The sequence below is a fragment of the Athene noctua genome, chromosome 14 (genome assembly GCF_965140245.1).
Source record: "Athene noctua chromosome 14, bAthNoc1.hap1.1, whole genome shotgun sequence".
NCBI lineage: Eukaryota > Metazoa > Chordata > Aves > Strigiformes > Strigidae > Athene > Athene noctua.
This window is the reverse complement of record NC_134050.1, coordinates 4,655,390-4,680,131: the sequence shown is the minus strand read 5'-3', so window position 1 is coordinate 4,680,131 and position 24,742 is coordinate 4,655,390. Positions and strand designations below refer to the sequence as shown.

Genomic DNA, 24,742 nt, shown 5'->3' with positions numbered 1-24,742 from the left:
TTTAAAATGAATGAGCCTAAAACCAAAAATCCCCCTAAACACAGACCATTTAAATTCCTTGAAACCAGTACCAGAGATTTCCTTTCTTCTCTGGCTCAGAGAAAACGGAGGATCTACTCTACTTACTTACATTTTAAAAACTACCTGTTTTCTTGAAGGCATAGACAACTAACAACAAATGATGAAAACTCCAAGAGTTAAAGGTCTTCATTTTGTTGCCAAGATGATCTATCAGGTTCCGAGAGGAACAGTATGTGTGATCCTTCCATTAACACAGCGGCACTCTCACAAAGCTGCAATGCAAAGTAGCCGTGCAGAACACCACCAAAGGTCACCGTGCAAGAAAAAAAAAAGAAAAAAAATTATACCACCCCGAGAGGATTATCATCATCATTTTAATTCTCAGAGGGTGTCCGAAACTTATATTACAGTATTTGATCCGTGCAGCCTCATTATACTGACAACATTTCTAGCAGAAAAACTGTCTTAAGAAATTTGTGCAAACAAAATACACTCCAAAAGATCTAAGAAGTTGTAATATGAGCCATAACTCTCCTCCAGTAACCCAGAGAGGGTTCCCTAAGTGGAAACTTTCAAGGTATAGAATAATAATGATAGCAGAACAAAATTTGTTCCTCTTTTAAACATGCCTTCCTTTCAAAGCTGCACACATCGCTGTTTAACAAACACGATGATGGAAAATCAAACTAATGTCAAGAGAGATATAAACAAAATGAAAACAATTTATTTTAAAAACTTGCAAGTAATTTCAAAGATTAAAAAAATATATAGAACTCAGGTGTAAAGTAGAATTATGTATTTATGTAGTTTTAATTTATTCACTCCTTTCTACCAGGAGGAAAAGTGAATGACTGTCTGACTTAAGTTTACAAAATGAACAAACCAAAAAGATGACATTTCCCTCTTCTTTTATATCTGTAATTACCATAATCTTATATGTACATTGTTAACAACCAGAGAAAAGCAGCCCCAGCAAGACTCATAGCTTAAAATTGAGGGAGCCACTTAATCTGCCATCTCTAAGTGACTGGTCCTGTCCCACTGGAAGCAGTAAGAGTGTCACTAATCACTGTGTTTAACAAGTATAGGATAAGGCTTCTATTTATTAAATATGCTGGACTGCATGAAATTTTAATTCTGAACAATTATTTTCCTCAAAACTGCTACTTCACCATTCACAGGAAAGAAAACCTTTTGGTGATTCTCACTGCTGGCCAAAAATGAATGTGCTTTAAGAAACAAAGAAGCCTACAGTAATTAAAAAGTAATGACTTTTTTTCTTTGTGCTCCTTATATAAAAGGAGCATGAGGGTAGATATACTGGACTAGCACCTTTTCCTTCCCATAAACTGATACAATAGCTAAACATTTAGGAGTAATGTGCTGACCCTGATGCTCCCAGTCACTACACTCAATTCCTTATACCAGAGAAATTGTAAACGTGGTAAATAGCAAGTTTCCTGGCTTACAAATACATCAGATAAAGTCCCTCTATCATACTGCTTTCTCCTTCCCTCCCCCATTCTCTCTCCATCTGCTGCCCTCCTGGGAAGGGAGTGCTACACTTAATGGCTGTGTGCTTTTAAGTCTAATGTGCTGGATATAAGTTAATGCCCAGTACAGTAAGTGGGGACTCTGCTGCAAGGAAGCCTCCAGTACTGTTTTTTCCTTGTCAACATCCAGTGGAATCTCTGTAGCCCTAACGTCAAGCAGCATGCAAGGAAGAGAGGGGCTGTGAATATGAACTCCACAAACCTGTGTCAAAACCAGCACAATCATTTAAATAATCTTTTGGTAAAAACAGGAGAGAGTGGGCATTTTCTTATTTGTCTCTCCCCTCAACATAATGATCTAAATTCAGAAAATATGCCCATTATAAAATAGGGCATATAAAAATAGGACCAAGCATTTCCCTGTCAGGGGAGAGTACACAGGTGAACTCTTGACAGCATTTTGATCTACAAGATAACAGGAAGAAATAACATGGGCTTGATCCATCAGTTATGAAAAAGACAACTGTAGTTGGGGATTACAGGTTGACTTGCTCTCTAGCCATCCTCTCTGCCCTCGCCCTGAAAGATTCAGCAGCAGCGTGGAACACCGATGCTCATCCACCAGCATTTTGTTTCAGCCAACCTTCACGCAGCAGATCCTGCAGGATACGTACAGTTGATGTGCCAGGAGAAATCTCCAGGTTTATGGAGGTTAAGACCAAGCTTTATGGTCAAGTCTTCAGGAGATAAATAAAATGACTGCAACTCCAGGTACCTAAAGTTTATGGTTTGTAATCCAGACTTGCAATTTTCTGCTCTAACACTTGGTACTGCTCCAGGCACGTTACTGGCTATTGTACATGCTACTGGGTACAAGATTATCATACGCTCTCTTTTTGTTTGAAGACGACAACAAAATAAAAATCATAAATTAACTCTAGTCACACTACTAGGACTGAATTGCTTTGACTTCTGTATTTTAAACACATACATTTTGGCCACAGCTTCCTTGTAATAAAAACCACCACACAGTATCACAAACTTGCCCTCTGCAATGTAAGACCTAAAAACTGCAATCTTAATGGCCCACATCAAAACCAAGAGTAAACGGGCAAGACCTGAATTTTCAAATCCCATCGAACAAGTTCTTTATACCTTCTGAAATACTCTATGAAATATGCAGACATGCTGACCTCCTTCCTCTATTTTACACTGCTCTGCAAGTACACATCACAGAAAAAGACCAGAAAGGCAGTATCAGGCCTTCTGCAAGCAGAAACAATCACAATGAAGTCCATGAACAACAACTGCATATGCCAAGTGTGAGTCAAACCACTGGAAACAAGAAGCCATTACTTCAAGGACCAAAACTCACAACTTGTTGGAATCCTCCCTAGGGACTTGGAAAAACCTGGCATGAATTAAAAGGTGAATGATTTTGCCATGCAAAACCGAGGGGACCTCCTGACCCCCACTTGCACTCCACTTTTTCTGCTAGCACTCACCGCTCAGAGCAACACAAGTAACCAACCCCTATGTCAAACTTCAATGGATTTTCAAAAGTGACTTTAGAGCTTGCTGTAAGAGATGCATGTTTTAAAGAAATCTCCCTGCCTCACTGTATTTCTACTGTGCATAAGCACGGTTTTTTTCTCGTTATGCCACAACATTTTACAGAATTCAAACCAAAACTTCCTCTTTTGGGAAGACAACATGCTAGCCCTCCATTTTGAAATTCTGCCACTGATACCCACACTAGCCAACTGACTCAAATTAAGCCACCTCTGGTAGCTCAAGATTGGAAATGTAAACTCAGAAACTTACCATGCAACATTCAGTACAAAATTGATGTTCGTCACCAACACTTCAGCACTTCTGAAATAGTCTCACATCAAACATAAATTGCACACAGTAATTTAACACAGACCTCTAAATCCACACTGTTTACAGGGCTTCCCTTTTGCTTATTTATCCAACAAGGTAGTCAAACAAGGATTTGTAAAATAAAATAACAAGATGTGTGCTAGGTAGGTGCAGCACTTTCCTTGGGCTTGGAATAGCTGTCTGACATAGGAAACACATGCTCTCATCACTGCTGGCAGGGAGGACCAGCCTCATCCTACCACAAGGAAAAAAGATTAGCCAAAAACTCTATGACGAGATTCCCAGCGTGGGGCCTGCAAATTTTGTAAAGTATTAACTCCCTGTTTGAAAATCTATGCTCTAGAAGTTGTTTCACAGGATAGATTGCCCTCTCACCCTTCAAGCATTAAACAAAAGCAAGAAGCTACTGCTTCTACAACCATATCCCTACTACCCTGATATTAAAAAAAAAAAAAAAAAAGAAATTATAAGCTTCCAGTGACAGTACAAGCTCCTGATTGTAATGTACATCCACCTTTTTTGCCTGGCTACTGCACAGCAAAGAACCCCCCTCGGCGAGCAATGTCCCACCGGCACAAGGTACTGCGGTAGGGACCACTGCTGCAGCAAGCAGTCCTGGGAAGATCCCATCACACACCTCCCGTAAGATAAGAACACACTCTATATTGTACATAGACATGAAACCTTAAGTCAGCTGTCACTCGGTATGACTGACCACTACATAGGTAATGTAGAACCAGATCATGTAATGAAAATTTCCATTTATAGTGCTCAGTTACTGAAACAGGCCTTACAATTAAAGTACTTGTTACCTGAAGGCTTCTTTGCAGGAATAATGCAACATAAAAGAACATTAACATACATGTGCATAAAAACCAATTTTCTTCCTTTCTCCCTCTAAGGGTTTTAACTCCTATTTTAACTACAGGAGTCAGACTGATTCTACAAGGTGTTGTTTTAGCAGCGTGATTTTGTCAAAGAAGAAGTGAAGAAATGTCCCCCTCCTCCCATCCTTGCCTGCTGGCTGATCAGTAAGCTTGCCGCCCTCCCATCTGTGCTGGTCACCCCCATAACCCACTACTGGTGAGGCTACACCGAGAAAGAGATAACTAGAATTAGGAGGGAAAAAAGAAAAGCCACCACTGAGTGGACATTTTAATTTAGACTATTTTAGCTGTATGATCTATACAGCTGCCTCCCCAAGACTGCCAACACTCCTGGGAAGGTGGCAAAGCGTGTGGCACAGGAGCAGGAGCGAGCAGCCTGGGAGCGGCAGGTTCAGCACTGAAATCTGTGTATCAAGAACTTCCCTCCTTCCAGCCCTGCAAGCAACTACAGGCACTTTTACAGTCAGACTACCAGTGGGAATTGCACAAGGTGAATACCTCACACTGAGGGACTGGCTGGTTTTGATAGGTATGGAGACTGCTCTGGCAGCCTGTTCCCACTAGCACTAGAGGTAAAAGGATTTTATCACCAATTTAAACCAGATCTGCCTTCCATCTTAGGACAGGGCAATGTGGAAATATAGTAACTAATAGTGTGATGGTGACAAAAATTATTTTAAATTTGTCCTACATTTATAATAGTAATATTGGCACTTTTACAGCCTCAGCCTTCCAGGTTTGTCAGAATATTTTTTTAAAGGTAGTTTGCTATTACTCCTTTTTACAACAACAAAATGAAAGGTCAGAAACTTAATTTTTCAATAAAGTTTAGCATATTACGACTACACTGCATAAACACAATACAAGGGGCCTAAATTTGAGTTTTAATTACAAAACTGCAGTCCCTGAGCCTTGTATCACCAGTGTATGAACACTTCGCTTCCAACATATATCTCAAAAGGCTTTAAAATGTAAGTGTATCCACACATGAAAAAGTCATTTTGCATGTTAAATTTAAGTTTAGAGCTTATGTAATGCTTGAATTTTTGCAAAATAATTGTAAATAACATAAAATCATTAAGATCAGTAGAGATCTTAACTCACACAGACCCGCACATGCTCCAGTAGAAGAGTTTTCTTAATGACAATTAAAATTAGCATCTTTGCAACTCGGCTTCCATTGTTCTATGGCAGAAGAATCAGAAAATACAATCAGTTAATGGCCCTCTTCTTGAGTGGGGACTATTTATTTTGGGACAGCTGTAAGGATCCTCACCTACAGCTGTCGTCCTCCTGACCTTTCTGCTGGAATCCCCACGCCGCTGCAGGGAGAGCCCAGCTGCTCCGGGCAGCTGTTGAAGGGCCGCTGTTGTTGGCTTAAGAAAAACACGTTTGTTTTACTTAACGTACCAGCTTGTAAACTGCTGCATTTCAGTAGCCACCCATGCCACTGAGGGACCAGCGAGGGAAAGGAGACTAGAACTACACAAAGTAAGCGGACTGTGAACCATGACCCCAGTGAAAGTCCCGTGTCCAAAAGTAAGGCTCAAGTTTTAACTACACTCATTCAATGTACTCATGTTTTCACAATCTGAGCTTAAATGTAACTTGATTGATTGAGGTAGTACTGGGGTTTTTTTCCAATTTCTTTAGAAAAATAAGTAGTAACAATGAATTTAGGTGGTCATGAGCTACGGATGCTTTTATAAGAAGTGTTATTCATGGACAGACCAACAATTTCCACCAAAACCATGATCCTCTATCACATCAGTATCAACTGAAATAGCCCACCCAGTCACACCAGGTGTAGCTAACTAGCTTAAGACTGAAACTGCAGTCTCTCAACCAGTATTTTTACAAGTATGAACTCCACTATTCTGTAAATGTCAAATGAGTCCATATTCTACTAATGCCAACTCTTTCCCCCTCCCCCTAAATACCACACACCTTGTATGACACAAAAGTTAAGAATATTACAAATCAAATGCATGATTTCCCACTAATCTCAGTGGGAGTTTATAAAACCCATTAAATGCAGGATAGTTTCCCCAAGAAAAAAAAAAAGGCAAGATCCTATTTCTCAAGGTTAGTATTCTAATAAGATCTCTGGGTCTTAACAATTTAAAGCTTCATCACAGTTGAAAGTTTTTTCTTCTATGATTATACAGTTATATTTTTATATTACTATTATTATTATATATACATATTTACACACACTCATATATTCAAATATGTTCTTCAACTACACATATATAGTTCCACTAATATAAAATGCTGTTTATACTCTTTGTTTTAAAACAAGAATATTCACATGGGGAATTACTCCCGTACAGAAAAGACAGTAAAATTATATAGTTACAGATTGTTCAATGTATCTCCAGGTATGTATAAACTCATTTAGAAGACTTCTGCTCTGGGCCTGCCAAATGGGCATTTTCCACAACAGATACAGAAAGTTTATTTCATTTTCCCCCCATGAAAGTAAATGGTGTGTTGTACGCAAACAGGAAGATTTTTCCCTCTGGTTAAAACATAAATAAATACATTTTCCATTTGGATTTGTCCCATTTTCTTCTCAGGTCCTTTCCATTGGACTCACGGAACAAACAGTGTGACAGGAAGGTTTCACAAAATTGAGTCTCAGTAATTCCTGATAAATTAAAATGGTTTAAAGTCCCACTGTATTGGTTGCTGTAAAGCTGCAGTTAACAGGAAAAAAAAAAAAAGTCTTACAAAAAAACAGAGAACACCCTAAGCAAATGACAAATATTCCTGATGAATTCAATTACCTTCTAGGTTTCTAGGTTTCATAATTTTTATTTTTTGCTTACAATAGTAGAAATTTTCTCTATCTTCTCTACTTTGAGGCTGCAGTTTCAGAGGATGAAGCCTTCTGCAGCTTAAAGCACACCTGCCCCAGGCTGCCATCTTCTCCTGCATGTTCCCATCCTACATCCCACTGCTGCTCACTGGTATTGTTAGCACCACTGACAGTAGCCTCATACAGAATATCTCAAGGGTCTAAATGGACTTACAAGCTCTTTTTTTTTAAAAAAAAAAAAAAAAAACAAAACACAAAACCTTACAATACTTGGCAGCACTACACCAAAAAAGCAAGAAGCCTTTGCCTCTTTGAAGTGACAATTCCTGACAAAAAATGGTGAAGTACGAAGATTTTCAGAAGAGTAATAATCATCAAGGAGCAAAGGCAGGCACATTATAATTGTTATTATTTTGTAGCTGCCCTTTAAAGCAGGGAACTAAGGTGACGCAGTTAATTAAAACTACCTGAAAGTAAGCATGACTTGTACAAAGCATTCAAATACAAACATAACATCAGAAAATAAGTGAAACCTGTGGGTGGGAGCATTCCTTCAAGATGACAAGATATATAACACGATATCCCTTTATCCAAAACAATCATACAGTAAAAATTGTCTTTAGAACACCTATTCAAACATTAATTAGTAGAGAAATAAAACACAAAGACTGGACAAACTGATTCAAAAGTCATACTATACCAGAGCTTAAGTAACTGACAAAACTGCTGTCACAGCCAGCCCAAGCAAAGGGAGCTTTAATACAGTTATTTACCCAATAGTACGCTTAAATGGATTCACTATGAAGTGCTGGTGTAAAAATACATATAAAGATGACAAAAGAGAACGGTATCCCCGCTGATCAAACTACATGACGCTGTAGTGTGAAAGGCCCAAAATGAAAGCAGGAGAACAAGCGCAGGCCACGTGTCCCACGGAGCAGGCAGGGTAACGCCAGCAGTTCCTTAATTACCAGGTTTATGCTGGCGATATCCCACAGACTCTCCATTTACTCTGTGTGAGGTGAGGAGTTGGGCCCAAAGGATACTAGAGCCAGAAATGGCTCAGGATACACCAAGAATCCAGTTCTCACCTTTGCACATGAAGATGCATATCCACGAAGAAATTACTTTTTTAAAAAAATCATTTTCTTTAGGAAAGAACACTGTCCTTAAACTGCATCCAGCCTCAGAGTTATGGTATGCATCAGGGCCCTGTAACAATATATTGCCCTGCCATTCACATACATGTCGTAACGCTCAGCTCCCATGTTGCTTTCTTATTATCCCATGATTTTTTTAATTTATTTTTTTTTTTACTAGAGAAGAACAAAACCTCCTCAAACTCCCTTTAAAAAAAAAAAAAATATGTATGCATTACTTTTAAGATAGAAAACCAAAAAAGCAGACTGTAAAACCAAGTCAAATCAAACAACGTCAGCAGCTGCAGCAACGTGGCACTAGTGAAGATACAGCAGGGTAAAAAGATCGTGATTTCTTTGTTAATACTGCTTTTACCAATCTCTCGGGTGACATCCCCTTTCAGAAATATGCACAACACTCCCATGACAAAACACTGGGAAGACAAATAAGGATCCCTTCTGAAGCCACCACACAATCTAGCCTCTCCTCCCCAGAAATAACTATTGTTCTTACCATCACACAAACCCACAGCCATAGCCATATCTTCACCTCCCTCATTTCCTCTACCCACAACTCCAGACACCTGGTAGGATCCTGTCAATTTTTTTCCTCAGCAGCTCTTCTAAAACCCATCACTTGCTAATCCAGATCTACACCTGAACTCACCTCCTGCACTGAAACATTGCTTTCTTTGCTTCCATTGTAAACCTGAGACTAATCCCCTTCCAATTTTCCTAAATTTTGATACCCCTTTTAGTATGCCACACCTTTCCTTGAAAAACCAAATTACTGATTTTAAGAAAGATGCAGTATTTCAGTTAAAAATCCTTCAAAACACTGTCACTATATTGTACTTTATAGTTTCAGTATTTATTTCAATTAGACAGTTTCTCCAAACAAGTAAGGTATCTTAAGACATATGTCAAGTCAATACCATTTCAGAGACAAACAAATTATTAGAGAAGTGGCTGTATAAATGCTTGTGAGTTTGTGAAACAAAACATGAGCAATATTTACAGTGTTGACCATCACACTTAGTCAGTCCTCAAACCAGTTCCCACTGAAATCAATTTCAATAAGAAGGGGCTCTTTCAAACTGCTTTCTACATTTCTTTTGTTTGTTCTGAATTCATCCTCTACATAGAATTTGTACTTAATGTCAGTCAAAAGTGCAGTCTGGAGGGCAAAATGTGCAAGAGGCCTTTGCTGATGAAAGGTCTGAAAAAATGAATCAAGAAATGGAAATATTTCTAAAAGAAGAGACACATCGTCGTTGTAGTAATAAATCAAATGTAATCAATGAAAACTTTCCACCTTGAAAAGTCGCATCCAGGACAGACACTCGACAGACACTCTTCGGCATCCTTCCTAAAGGCAACTTTAGGAAGATTGTAACCACATGAAATCCTATTAGAAGGTGCTGAACTCCTACATTGTGACTCTTCCGGCAGGCTTCTACATAACAAAAATGCAATGAAGTACCATGCAACTTTTCTCCCCCTTATTATGCAAAATCCTTATCAAATTCAATAGTGTGACTTTGTTCAAAATCCTGACTAACAATGGCACGCAGGAGGTCAAAAGATGTCCTCTTTGTTTTAGTTTCATGTGCTTTTTAGTCTATTAATGTTAAAAGAAAAAGAACCTTCACAGAAATAACCGATAAAGATCAAACCTAAGTAAACAATGGGAAGGAAATTCAGAGTTAAAACTGGTACTTAGCTCTTAACACAAACCATTGTGCCCAGGCACTGTGCAGCAGACTGATCCTGCGGGTCAGACAATGTGCAGGAATAACAAGGTGAGGTCAGAAGCCTTCAGCTCCCCACTTTCCATGCTTTCCTTGGTTTAAGTTCGGGCCAGGGACGTTATTTTAACGCCGTATTTGTATTTCTTGCGAGGAACTACTGGGCAGCCCCCGACTCCTTTGTGCTGCGGGTTGCGAGTGGAATGCAGCATGCGGCACACGTTCCACTCGCAACCAGGAGGACAAAGGATTCACTGATCAGGGGGGACAATTAGTCCCAATTAGGCCTATTTCGCAGCTGAGTGTAAGGACTGGGGGAAGGGAGCTTAAATTTTAAAGCAATGGGTCCCTCAGGCGAGTTAAAGTGAGATCAGCAAAGTGAGTTTCAGAACGTGTACCCTGGTCCTCAGCGCTGGGGCAAGTTTCACAAAGTCGGTGGCACTGCCCCTCTGGCAGCCAGGGTTATCTCAAACACTGCCATCTCAGAAATCTAATAACCGTTTTGCCCGTTAGCTAACGTGACTAACCAATTTTTCCAGTTTTCAACCCACTCCTCCAGCAGCGTTCCCCGTCGCGGTGCACAGGCAGGCTCACACGCAGACACACGCAGAGGCAACGGCAGGAATACTCACATATGCACATGCGGAGGCTGGAACCTGCTCTGATTAATGTTGTAGTGTGTAAACGCCTGCGTTGGGTTGGAGCTGTATTCATCCACCGTTATGGTAACTTTGCCTTGTGAAGGAATTCCATGAGCCATCCTTCCTCCTTATGGACATGAGCAGCTCACAACTTCCCAAGGCCAGGAGAGGGGTAGGGCATGGTGTTCCAGGCTGCTCCCGACTCCCAGCAGCTCCTCATCAACTCCGCACACCTCTGCCAGGAGAGAAAGACAGCACACATGGCTATAAACTCAAAGGAGATGCGAAAATACACAGACATACTGCTCGATCTTCTCCCAGTTTCCATTCAAAGACCTTTTTCTATATTTTTAATGTACCCATCACCCAACTCTGAGCATTCCTATTGACATTTTTTTTTAATTGCCTCATCATTTAACTCCATCATCATTACATACATCCAAAGGATGAATGAAGTAAGGCTTTATCTTCAGAAAAAAAAAACAAACCCTGTGTTGAAAGCTCCAGCTAAATACTCCACATTTACTATTCTTTACTTTAAATAACATCTTGTGCTAATTGCAGCCATGAAAATTAACAAATGGACCCAGTTTCCTGAAGGACAAATGGCTTTGCACAAATACACATACTCATTTTCAAGGTCCTGTTTTAGCTTTACAAAGTAAGTTACATCCGAGAGACTTAAGAGAAGTTAATGCAAAGCAGAAAATTTTACAATTGCATAGCAAAAGGTACATCCAAATACCTTTGAATGAAAATACTCATCTGCCCAGAGAAAGGCCAGTATCTAGACAATCTTTAACAAAATATCCATGTTATACTGCACTAGCAATAAAACTGGTTCAGATTCATCACCAGACAGTAATGATTTATCTGACAGATTTAAGTGCGATTTTATGCATAAATATTTCTGCGTAAGATGAAAGAAATATGCTCTTCCCTCTCTATACACCCCTATCTTTCACTTCTTCAAAGTACTCCGAAACATTTTGCATTGAGACTGGAAGCATTCTATAATACAAGTGTAAGCCCAATAGCCAGAAACTTCCCAAACCTGATCTCCACTGAGTTCCCTGAATCCAAGAATCCAAGCTTTAATTTCTTCAATCAATAAACTGAGGATATCTCAGCTGCCTTCCTTTCAGAAGGACTTTGTGAAAATTGATCAGCTGATGTTGGAAGAATACTTTCAAGATGAGCAACACTTTAAAAGCCCTGTTTATGAGGCAGATGCTCAGCTGGGGCGCGCTATCCTAGAAGCAAGGACTTAAATGAAATCATAACACTTTGCATCAGTTGGTTCCCCCCCTTCGGTTGCTACACGCAATAGTGGATTTGTCGTATCTGGTGTGTGATTTACAGAAGTAAACTAGTGCTTACTGGGAAGACAAAGAGATAGGAAAGAGAAGAAGAGAGGGACCTGAGCCCTGGGTATCAAACTAAGCAATATTTTTCCAGTGCAATATTCCTGGATTTCTCTCAGCTCCCAGACAGAAATATGTTTGCCATGTGTAACATTAAACATTTGGAATCTTTGATTTGTATTCAAAATACATTTTTAATACAAAGACTAATTTCCAGTTTGGCATGAAGCATGATAAAATGCCCTGCAAATGGCAGATGGCCTGCTATAGGCCATTTATTTTACTATTTTACAACCTCAGGCCTATGTGGGCTTCCATATGCTAGTTGGGTTAAGACATTCTGCAACCTTCATTCCAGTAATTAGGTTCTATCCTTCATCTTCTTCAGCATTGGAGGAAGGAAAAAAAAAAAAAAAAAAAAAGATGAGACTAAACTATAAAGTTTCCATTTAAAACCTGAGTCACACTAGCGAGACAGTGTAACTCCATGACTAAGGTTATGGTCTGCTCTTTGCACTAACCACCTCGTAAGAGTAAGTGCAATAGTTTCAGGAGTAAAAATCAACAAGGTGAGCTTTACTAAATCAGATCTTCGCAGTGTTAGACGTGATGCAAGATGCGTGCAACAACTGCTCACGAATCATAATGTAGTGGTTACCATACAAAGTTTGCAGCTGTTTCCTTAATTTCCCTTACAATTATATTTTAGTGTTATTTTGCATAACAGTAAAACACAACACCTGCTTCAAATTGCAGTCCTGTTCCAAGTACTGTAATTCTTTTGAGATAGAAACTACGAAGAGTGTGCAACACAGAGCAGCATAATTGCCCTGCACTGAAAAGTAAATACAAATGAAAACATCTTCCTGTTAGAGAAATGACTGTCATTAACAAGAATGGTAGCCATCAAAGCTCCCAGGAAAAAAAAAACCCTAAGTTTTTCTTTTACACAGCAAGAACTTTAGCGTCTGCATAAATTAAGTAGTGTGAAAATTACATGTCTAATGTTATTTTTTCGCAATTAAAAGCTACAATATGAAACAACACGTTAAACCAACAACAAAAATATGCTTGGGCTTTCCGAACAGCTAAATCACGCTATTTTCAGTAATCTAGCATAAGAAAGGTCAGAAGATTAAATTTCATATTATAGTTCACTCATGGAAAAAAAAATCCAATTTGTTCATGCGAGTGAATTATACATAAAGATAATAAGCATTTTTTACAAGGCTTATAACAATCCACGTTACAGAAAGAAATTACAACTAACTGGCATAAAACAAATGATAAGCGGATACTTGAATAGCTGTATTAAATACTTTAAAGTTGACTTTCAGTAAGATTATAAGTATATAAGCTGCAATTGCTTCCCATTGTTCCAACCTTTAATCTTAAGAATAAATCTCTATGCTTAAATTAAGACAAAGCCGAACAAAGCATCCTTTTAAAATTAAATTCAACAACAAATGCCAGACCGGAAAAAAAGTAAAATCTGAAGCTCACTTCTGTGTCAATTCTCTAATTTCCATTTAGTGCTCCATAGAGTAGTACAGCTCACCTACCAGAAGTATCTAATTTACCTTCTTTACTGTGAACTTGCCTGAAAAAAAATACCAGAAAGGAGCTGAACACTTCAAAACTTTAAAAACAAATTTATTTTAGGCCCAAAATTTAAAAAAAAAAAAAAAAAAAAAGGCTACTTTGAATCACTGCCGTTCTTCTTTCTCCAACTGCAGTCGCTCTTTGAAGATTACACACAGGAGATGAGTACAAAAGAATAAAAGTTGCATTATTTTTCACATCTGTCAAGTAAAACAACGTGCGGTATCTTCCACGCCTTATGGGGCAGTTTTAAGTAAGAATGACTGTATTAGAAACCTAAAGGAAGGGGTTTAGCACGTCGGGTTTCCCCAGATAGATAGAGCTGTTATCCTGGGAGCAACAAACCCTTCCCAGCGTGGATCTGCACCGAGCCCGGAGCTGTGCCATTGTACACGTCTGCTCGGCTTTACAGGTATAAACCCGCACTTTCTCATAAAAGGGCTGACACAAACTTACGCGCAGCTAATTTTAAATCAGCCTGCTACCGCCGTGTCGAAAAACTATCACAAAATATGCCCAGATAAGTCAATTTAAAACGTGACGCTGTCTTTCACGGAGAGCCACACACACAAGCTCTACGTACGTACACGCACATACAGGCACGCGAAAAACGCATTTCCCCCGAATAAAATATTTACGCCTTCCTCCTCATCTGAATGTCACAAACGTGCCGCCGGGCTGGTCTCGGGGTGTCAAAGAAAATTTGGGAAGGCGGAAGGTGGAAAGGGTTAACCGCGTGTCAACACCCTCCCTCGCTACATCCACCATCCCGACACCGGCACCGCAAAGCCACACGTTACCCCCCCAGGCCCCCGGCCGGAGCGCGGGCACCTGCCGCCGCACCCCCCCCCCGCACCCCCGGGGTCTCACCCCGCGCCTCGGGGGTTATTCCGCCACTGCCCACCAGCCCCCGCGACGCCGCACCGCAGTTTGCGGCCAACTCCGCGCTCCCGCCTGCCCACCAAGTCCGAGGCGGAGGCGCCGGGGGCGGGGAGGGGGGGGAGAGGGGTGGTGCCGGGCCGCGACCCCCCCTGCCCACCGGTACCTGGGCTCCCGCCGCGCCCCGCCGCCGGCTCCCGGGCCGCCCCGGCCGTGGCCCCGCGGGGCGCCGGGCTCGCCCCCCGGTGATTGATGGCTCCGGGTGGCCAATGGCTCCGGCGCGGCCCCGTCCCGGCGTGTGCCGCAGCCCCCGCCCCGCGCCCCCTGCCCGGCGCGGCCCCCCCGGCCCCGGCTCGCCACCGAGGGGCATTTCGGCAGTTTTTGTGCGGTACGTGCCTTGGCGCACAAAGTTCGCATCACACCCCCCGCCGCCACAGAACCGAAATGATTTTTTTTTTTTTTTTTTGGCGGGGGGGGGGTGTGGAAGGATGCTCGGGGGAGGATGCAATAAACTCCACAGCGAGCCGCGGGCGAGCGCGGCGGGGCCGGGGGGGGGGGGGGGGATACCCGCTGGTTTTTATTCCGGCAGTGCCCCCCGCGCCGTCCCCCGCACCTCGACCCCCCCCCAGGTTTCCGGGATCGGGGTTTCGGAGCGGGTTCTCCCGCCGGCCAAAGGGAAACTCCGCCAGGGAACGGCAAAGCGACCCGCGCTACCCTCCGTACTTTTGCGGCGTGTGTGTGTGTGTGTGTCCCCTCCCTCACCAGCCCCCCGGGTCCCTCCGCGCCGGGAGCCCCGTCCCCGTCCCCCGCCGCCTGCCCGGCGCTGCCGCCCGCCCGCTGGCCCCAGCCAGCACAATGCTCCCCGGCCTACCCTCCCGGCCCCGCCGCGGCGCCCCCCGCCCCGACCCCGAACCGGCAGCCGCCACGCCGCCACACCGCCTCCCGCCCCCGGGGCCGCTGCCAGCGCTGCAACCCCCCCGCCCCGCTCCCCGCCTCCGCCCCCCCGGCCCCGGAGCCGGGCGGCGGCGGAGGGCAGCGGGGGCACGGCCTGGGGGAGGAGGGCAGGGCAGGCTGGCTCAGCGCCGCCGAAAACGCCGCCTCGGCTGCGGGGAAGCGCCGCCGCCGCCGCCGCCGCACCGGCCCGACCCGACCCAGCGGGCTCGGGGCGGTCACGCCGGGGGAGGCAGGGAGAGCCGGCGGCCAGTTTTATCCTTATTATTGTTTGCAGAAGGCTGGCCCCGCCGCCGCCGCCGCCGGAGCTCCTGCCCGCCCCCCCCGCCCCGCTCTCGCCCATGACACGGCACCTCTAACCCGCCGCTTTGTGCGCCGCTGCCCCCCCGCCGGGCTCCCCCCGTCCCCGGCTCGCAGGCACCGACCCGGGGCCGCTCACCTTCCCTCCGCCGGCGGCCGCTGCGGGCGGGTCGGGGATGCCTTCAGCGCGGGCAGCGGGGCCGCTCCATGGGGCTGCGGGGGCGCGGCCGGGGCAGAGCCTGCGCCCGACCCCGCGGCGGTGCCCGGCGGCCTGGGCCTGGGTCCGGGGCCGGGTCCGGGGCGGCGGCGAGGGCGGGCGCGGTGCAGTGAGCGGGACTGCCACTGGGGTCAGGGAGCAGGCACCAGGAAACACGGCGGCCGCGGAGCGCTGCTCGCACACACACACACGCACACACAGCTCCTCCCGCTGCCTCGCACTTCACCCCCCCGGGCAGGGAGGGAGGGAGGAATCGCTGCTGCATTTCCCAAGTGCGGCGCAGCCTCCCCCCGCCGAGCCGGCGGCAGAGGCCGGCCCGGGCGAGGGCTCCGCCGCCCGGCCGGGGTCAGGGCGGGGTGCGGGCCGCCCCGGCCCCGGGGCCGCGGGGAGGGCCGCGCCGGGACCCCGCCGGGACCCCGCCGGGGCAGCGCCCGGGAGGCCGCGGCCGCCTCGTAGCCCTCGTACCCCGCCGGCCCGGCACCACGCACCGCTGCTCGGCTCTTCCTCCGCCTAAATAAATAATAAATAAATAACAATAACAATTTGAGAAAAAAAAAAAAAAATCCTCGAAACAGGTTTTCACATCTTCCCCACCTCTCATCGTTCGGTATTAACGCAGTGCTCTGCTCCCTCTGTAGATGAGCTAACCTCTGCAACCAGAAAAACATAAAGGAACACTACTGGAGGGTTAGCCTTTGAGGCTGAACATTGTCTTAGGGTAACTGGGCTTTTCTATGGAGAGGTAGAATCAGGAAGGTTGCTGATGTCTTTTTTTTTTTTTTTTTTTTTCCCAAATCCACAGCAATTGTGTGAACCGCCACAACAGTAACAAAGTAAAGATTGAGGTGTTTGTTCTTTTACTTTCATGACAGCACACGGAAAGGGGGACTTCCACAGTCATACACTTACAATGGGGAGAAGAAAAGGAAAAGGAAAAAATTCCAAGTAATTTGGAATAATCGAGCTGACAGAAAAGAAAAGCTCCTAACAGGCCCCTAAGAGCAAGTAGTGTCCTACATATTTTAAGTAAGTAATTTTGACTCTGACTAACCTTCAGATATGCATGGCAACTAGGCAGGTTTTTCTTTGTTGTTGAAAACAATGAGAAGGGTCCCCAGTACTGCCAGACAGAAATCCACTAGCATGGAATGTCCTGTTTAGAAGCATGGCAAATTAGGAAAAATCAACCTAAAAAAACCCACTAAACAGCATAAGTGTTTTCAAAATTTCATGTTAGACCTTTCGGTCTGATTTTTTTTTTACTGTTGTCATTTTCCCTCACCCAAAGGAAAATTCCTGTTTCAGACAAAACGGCCCACAGGATGAGTCGTCCTCCTCACCAAATCAAAGCAACATTTCCAGGGAATCTTTGCCCGGAACAGAGTCTGAGGCCATAGTTTCACAAGTATTTTTAGCTGCCTTACTCTGGCACAGCTGTAAAATCAGCCATCCGGCATTCATCCCACTTACCCCACTTCTGTCCCTGCACTAGCCCTTGGATTAAACAGGGAACCCCTCCCGGGAAACGATCCAGTCAGCAGTCTGTTTTGGTGTGGGTCAGTCTCCTCATCCAATCCACTTCAGAACTGCACAAATGCTTCTGCTCGAACAAGGCAGGGAGCGAGATGAGCAACTGGGGACACAAAGGGAACAGGAGAGCTTCATTGGTACCACTGCCAGCTCAAATATAAAAACATGGGGGAAGGGCAGGGGGAGGAGGAGCAGGTTTGATCCTGAACCTGCTGTGTCCCTTCTCTTGGCGTTCCAGCAGAAAGACTTTTCCTGGACTTGTGTCATTACACATCTAGAGCCCCCAGCACCACAAAAATGAGCTTCTAGCACAGAGGGAGAAGCCTGGGTAAGGTGACTGGACTGGGAGTTAGAAAGCTCAAAGACCTTCTCTCTGATAGCTTGTATGGTGAGGGATAAGTCAGACATTACTCCAGTGCCTCAGTGACCTAGTACTGAAATAAGCATCCACCTAATCCACTGGGCCTTAAATAAAGCAAGGGACGTGGCCTGAAAGCTAGTGGTACTTGGATTTTGCTCGTATGAATCCAGAGTGGGACCTGATTTAAAGTCACGTCCTTTCACAATACTAAAAGTTCAGCAACACCACCAAGCCATAATACAGTCATCGGGAACACTGTTTTTAATATAGGACTTGACAAACTCTGAAACATTTTCTGTTAAGAGCACATAACAAAACTCTTCCTTTTTACAAAGTACTTTCTGTTTCTCCAGGAACAGTATGCTTCCCAAAGATGTACCCACTTTAGATGTGCTGGCCTTGGAGTTGCTAAAAGAAAGAAAAAATATTTTTCTTAAATTGATAAAGGGTTTTCTGAGGAAAAGAGTTGCATTTTGTCGCCTTCTCTAATTTACAAGAGCAGCATCAAAATGCGACTCTGTAAGTACAGGAAAAGAAAACATCTTTGGCTGGAATGTGTATTTATTAATACACACTTGATAAGAGGATCTCAGAAATAAATTTGAAAACTTAAAAAGTAAACAAGCTGTTTACTGTGAGTGTCACAGGACTGATTTTTCTAGTTGTGTGAAATTCAAAACAGTGAAGAAGCAGCTTTTGTTTAATACTTCCTATTCATAATGTTAAAAGTCTATGTCACACATTAAACCTTAATCATGTTCAGAGTTTGTGCTGGATATTGTTTTCTCGCTTTTACAAACCCCCAGTGAGTATCATCAAATGTACAAATGCATGTTAAAAATTATAAAACACTACAGTATCATGGAAAGCATACAGATTCTTCAAAATCTATTATGTCACCTTTAATACACTTCATAGGTACCAGCATCTCCAGTTTGTGCCAAGCACAAGGCAGAGCTAACAATTTTTGAGACAAACATAGGCTAGTCCAGAGTGAACCATGGACATCTGTCTCAATTTGCTCTTTACTCTAGGAAAAATCTTCCCTAAGTGTCTGTGAAGCAAACCAAGAAAGTATCATTTAAAGTCTGAGAACTCATTGTTTAAATAATAGGATTTTTTGAGTGCTCTTTTACACACAAAGGAATTAAAAAAACCAAAACAAAACAAAACAACCAAACAACAAAAACCTTGCAAACTGTCTACCATGACATTGGTCTGTGGTTACAGTACTGTCCTGCTACAGATCCCACCTCGTCAGGACATAGTATGTCATGTGGTGCATTACTGTGCTCCACAATTTGCTGCATGTTACTTGTCGAGAGTGCTCTCGGAGTAAGCTCAAGAATATTCCACTGTCTGACCAAAGGAGGGAAGACCTGATTACAAGGCCATGTCTCACAGTATAAAATGATCAACAATGCTGCTTCAGGGGTGTTTCCACACCTGCCCCACTCCTCTGCCACTTACTTCTGCTCCCATACTTCAGGGATACAAACCACACAAGAAGAACAAATTCAGTTTTTAAAAAGGCCTCCCTCCAAAAGGGGCAAAAAAGGGTTTTAAGGCAGATCACTTTCCCAGTCTAGTCCACAGCATGGTCTCTGGAATGCTTATGCTGGCATAATACAGAGTGCCACAGTCTGCAGTGCAGGACTAAAACCGGCACTGGGTATGCTACAGTTTCAGAAAAAACGGGGCCAGTGTTTCACACTATCTTTTAGTTTGGACACAGTATCAGAGGGGGTTTGTTGGTTTGTTTTAATACATGTACTTGCTGGATTTTTAGCCATTTTAAGACCAGAGCATCAAGGGTTCTCATCTGTATTGCAGATGGAATTCAATTTCAGCCTGCAAAGACTGGGGTGTGCTGGCACAGTACTAGACAATGCATATTTTGATCATTAACATCTTAAGAAAGTAGAGTTTGATACAGTGGACAACCACTGGTAGCAATCTACACTGAGTCACTGGTCTCGCCGTATTTCAACATAGACCACCGTGATTCCACCAAAAACCGTATCTTAACAGGCTTGTTCCCCTCATAAAGCAGAAAATCTTCAGTAACTGGAACAGAAGACAACAGGAGAAAACTGCATGAGTTTAGGCTTCGTGCCCTACTGAGCAGATACTATATTCCATATTCGCAGAATATAGTTGGATTGACTAAAGTTCTCCATTGCTCTTTTCCTCCATTTGTAGCCCATAAGCCACAGAGCATTTGGTGTACATGCTGGCCAACAACATGAAAACAACAGAAAAACATCCTATTAGATATAAGGAACAAACGAAAAAACAAACAGGAAAAAAAAACAGCACTCCAATTTTGAAGATGCAAACTGGATTTTTAGTTCTTAGAGCTTCTTTCCCTTAAGAAAATCAGAAACTGGAACTAGCAGCTAATTAAATCTTAAAAACTGAATTTAAAAAAAAAAAAAAGCCTCTTGGCTTCTAATTTTTGTATTTTTATCTGACTTTTCCTCTCACAAACATGGGCCCATACACTGCAGGAGTAATGTGAGGTGGGGTTCAAACATCCTATTTATTGCATATCAATTTACCTGTTTAGAAGGAGGTAGATGCCTTTTTCCTCAAGTGATCTTTTTATCACTTACGTGGTCTACAGTGCATTGAGTCAAAACCAACACATGAGAAAACCTTTAGTTTCATTCAGCTGCAGTTCAGGCACTCAAAGCTCATTGTACCAAATAATTCCAAAACTTGAAGGTCTGTCAGGAAACAGGCAGTACTGCAGAAAAGAGTATTATAAACCTCTCTTCTCCTTGACCTATAACTTACTCAACAACTCCCTTCCCTCTTCATCACATAGATTATCTCATCCTGTGGCAGACTCTGCCCACACTACATATCTGTTCCTGGATGTAAGATGAACTAACTGTGTCTCCATGAGTTTTGAGAAGTCACAGTGATATCAGACAGCTTCCTGTCTACATTTTCCCTCTACTCATGTCCTCTGACTTTAGAGAGAAGATTCAGTGAAGTGGGTTTGTATTACATCGAGTGCATTCTGCAGATGACTAACTCCATGAACTGAAACTCCTGCAGGCAGAGAAAAAGTCTTCTCTCTACTCCTGAGAGAAGGTCCCTCTTGCATTGAAAGTTATGTATGAAATTCTCAACATCAGTCAAAATTCCACATGGAAAGCAAATTGCAAAACTGAAATAGATCTTAGCTCACATGGCAAGTAAAGCAATTTACATGGTGGTGCAGAAGAGAGAATATTACTCTTATGCTATCTTGAAGATTTTTTTTTGAGACTACAGATTTAACAGCAAATTCATTTGATGATGATGACTGCTGTCGACAGTTACTCTTTACATCTAAACAAACAGAGCTTCACTTCTGCATAATCAACTTCACACTTTTGACAGACATTAAGAACTATGGTCTCCAGCACATCTACATCTAGTTCTAGTTTATGGACTCCAAATTACCTTTGAGTCAAGAGTGTGGTCCCTTTATAGAAAATTGTAGGGACCTGTAGGATAAATGTAATGGAAAGCCATAAAGGGGTCAGGCGTTCCAGCATGGAGATTTTTCCAATTTGATCATGAAGTTAAGAACAAGACTCTCTAAAGAAAGGAAGAGACTTTCACAGTCGTTCTCAGGAGTCTTGTCACTTTGAATGTCCCCAGTAACACTGGTGATCGTAAAGTATATGTAAACCTAGAGCCTGAAGCCAAAATCTTTATTATGCGTTAACTATCATCATTATCAAACTGTTGTACAGGAAATACAGTTCAGGATGCTTATGAATCCTCCCCTGCTGTGGTGAAAGGGCAAAGCTTGAATTCACATGCAGTGCTCTCTAATGTAATATAGGCTTCTGGAAAGAAATGGATAAGGTCTTACGGTATAATCTCTGGTTAATGTTGATTTTTATCCATTGATTTGATACTTTACAATCAATATTCCATAGCAGTTACTGTGTAGATTTTTAATGCATCCAGGCTGAAAACACTTGCTAAGAACTGGGAAATTCTACATTCTTTGTCTCAGACATCCTCGGAAAAAAATCCTGTATTCCAGTTACTGTCTAGCATTTGAGTTCAGTGTTGGCAAACTGGTCCCCACATGTCTTTAAGGCATATGGAAATTGATGAGCAAAGTGTCTAGTATAACTAGAAGTATAAACTGATGAAAACCGAAGCAGTTAACTGTGAGAAACTGCTAAATCAGTGTCATCAAACTCTGCTTGAAAAATAATGGAACATAAATACCACTAGGACACGAGAACTGCAGGGTGAGGACTGTGAAACCAGAGAGCAAACGTAAAAATTAAGGCAACATAAAGGATATTATTTTAATTGTTATTTTTGAAACACATGCACAAAATACAATACAACATTCCTGTCCAAATTCACTTTATGGAGACAATGACATCATGTCTCCTCCAAACTGTTCAAGGCCAAATCTTGGCACAAGCTCTTCCAATAGAATACCATGTTTGGCCCTGGCACTGTCGCCTGTCTACCCATAACCATGTGCAGAATAAGAACAGCACCGTAGCCAATGCAAATCCTAGTTATAGCTGAAGTCCCTTGGGGCAACAGAAAAAGACCAAAATAGAAAACATATTACAGTTTTAAAGCAATAATACTGCTAAGGAAAATAAAACAAATGTAACCTCAGAAGTAAGATGACATTTATTGCCTAAAAGTTAACAATTCCTGAAGCTGTGAAAGTACTCTATAAATAATACCTGAAGATGGCAGTGAAAAGATCCTGATACTGCTTTATTCATATATTTTGAATGAAAACAAAACAAGCTTACATGGAAATCTGAGAGCAAGAGGACAAAAGAAGAAAATACTGTATGTTTTGAGGGTTTGCCTACATGAGTAAACACACTCAGATTACTGAAAAAACTATTGATGATTCTATCCAGTTGTACCCATGTTTTGAGATAGTACCATGTGTGTGTAAGCTCAAGAAAGGGATATAGGCTTGCATATTCAAGGAATTGCCAGAAAATTTGTACAAAAAGATCACAGGAAGACAGAGCCAGCTGGAAAAATTGGAGCAGGGGCTCCGATTTTCATGCCAGTGTTACACCTAATGCAAAGGGAATGCAGATGATGGACTGCAAGCTATATGTTATTCCTCCTGACAGCAGTATGCTTGTAGAGCTGAACAAGAACCAGGAAGTAGCAACAACAACAAAAAAAACAAAACAAACAAACAAACAACCCACCCCAAACCAAACAAACAAGAAAAGAAACCAAAATGACCCAGAAAAGATAGAATGCGTGCTATTGTAAATTAAAGTATTTATGTCAGGACATTTATTACAGTCACATCAACATTTTAATGTACAAAAGGCAATCATCAAGATCAAGCAGTGGATACCAAGCACTAATTTCTGTAAAGTGTAGTCTCGTTTGGAAATTTAACTAAACTATATCCACAATCTCACCATGGCATGTACGTAGCAGAAACCACGAAATAGAAAATATCTATAAACAAACATCTCTTGAAGGTCCCATATCATCCTTTAAAAGAATGATAATGAGAAGTTTCTGCACATGGATTTATCCAGATTAATTATCAATAAGCCTAATTAGAAAGTTGAGCTAACAAATACCTAGAAGACTTCCTTGTATTAGGGAATATATAGATAGGAGGCTTAGTAGAAAAAGGGTAAATGGAATCTTGAGAGGATTTTCTGGTAATAAATTCAAGTTTATAAACTAATCTATGCATGATTTCCATGGGTTTTGATATCATCTTTTCCCATGAGGTCATCTCAAAACCTACGTGTTAAAAAGTCATTTTCTCTGTCTGTTACTGTTAACCCAAACTATGAACTTGAAGAGTCTTCTATCAGGGTTTTCCCCCTCCTCAGACCTATTAACATCACAAAAGCCAGAACTGTGGTCATTACTACTGCAAATTCAAACTGTAATCTTACTGTAAAAGATGTCTTCTAAAAGAAAACCAGTTTATAAAATCAGTTTATAAATCCCAGTTAAGGTACCTTTCTGTTCCCGTGGATTCCTGCTGTGCATTCAGATTTGCACAGAGCAGAGCCTTTGACAGTAGTTGAGAGAAGCAGAGTCACAGTGTCTGTTTGTAGCACTCTCATTGTCACAGTGACCTGTTCATTGAGATGTCTCACCTCTGGAAAGGAGAAGTGAAAAGGGAAAAAATTAAAAATACAAAAATGGCAACACAAAGAAAAAAGTAGGGGTTCAGATCCCAATTTTCCACAAGTCCAGTGGCATATCCAGTACAGGGCTAAGCCTATAAAACTCTATAGCTTTTAAAACAAATCCAACAGAAAACTTCCCCTGATTAGCTGATTTCTCTACCCAGATGCAAGATAAACTAACAGTCTGACAGTAAGTCTTTCTCATTTAGAACAAGCTGTTAACCTTAAGAAGGTCAAAATCTAGAATAAACCTGAACAAATGTATATCTAAGCTTCTGCCCAAGCTTCAGACTAAAGGCTATACTTTATGTTGTTGGGTCAGAGAGCAGAACCTACAGAATCACCTTCATCCCACTGAAATCCTTGGCTTCACTTCTAGCTAAATTGATAAAATTGAAAGGAAGATGTTCTGCCCTGCCTTGAGATCAGGCCCTTATATTTGAGCTGTGGATATAAAAGCTTTTTTAAAGCATACATGATTCTTAGCCAGCTATTTCATGTGCAAAACCAATTCAATCATACTATTTCATCCACTGTTGTTTGTTTCTTCCTATTCTTTCAAGTTTAGACTATCATAAAACACTCTGTAAGCTTAAAAAGAAAATCTGGGGGGTCTCTATTAAAATGAATAATGTGAGACAATGAACAGTAAAGGAAGAGATCTCTGCTGTCAGTCCACAGGTCAGTACTTTCAGTTCAGAATGTGACTAACTATGCACACTCATGCTACT

The 24,742-nt window shown here is 42.4% G+C and overlaps 1 protein-coding gene across 6 annotated transcripts in view; it reads right to left on the bottom strand.

Moving 5' to 3' along the window:
• Positions 1–24,742, bottom strand: part of MPPED2 (metallophosphoesterase domain containing 2) — a 240,608-nt gene that overhangs the window by 91,494 nt on the left and 124,372 nt on the right. For 4 of the 6 annotated variants that reach the window (XM_074917980.1, XM_074917978.1, XM_074917979.1 and 1 more), the window contains 3 exons: positions 23,838–23,980; positions 17,418–17,580; positions 10,626–10,869 (listed from right to left, as the gene is read on the bottom strand). In XM_074917980.1, the coding sequence (XP_074774081.1) occupies positions 10,626–10,753 (128 nt within the window). In that variant the 5' untranslated portion in view covers positions 10,754–10,869; positions 17,418–17,580; positions 23,838–23,980. Of the gene's footprint in view, positions 1–10,625; positions 10,870–14,645; positions 14,747–15,869; positions 16,189–17,417; positions 17,581–23,837; positions 23,981–24,742 lie in introns of those variants that run through there. The other 2 variants (XM_074917981.1, XM_074917983.1) reach the window with 2 other exon arrangements.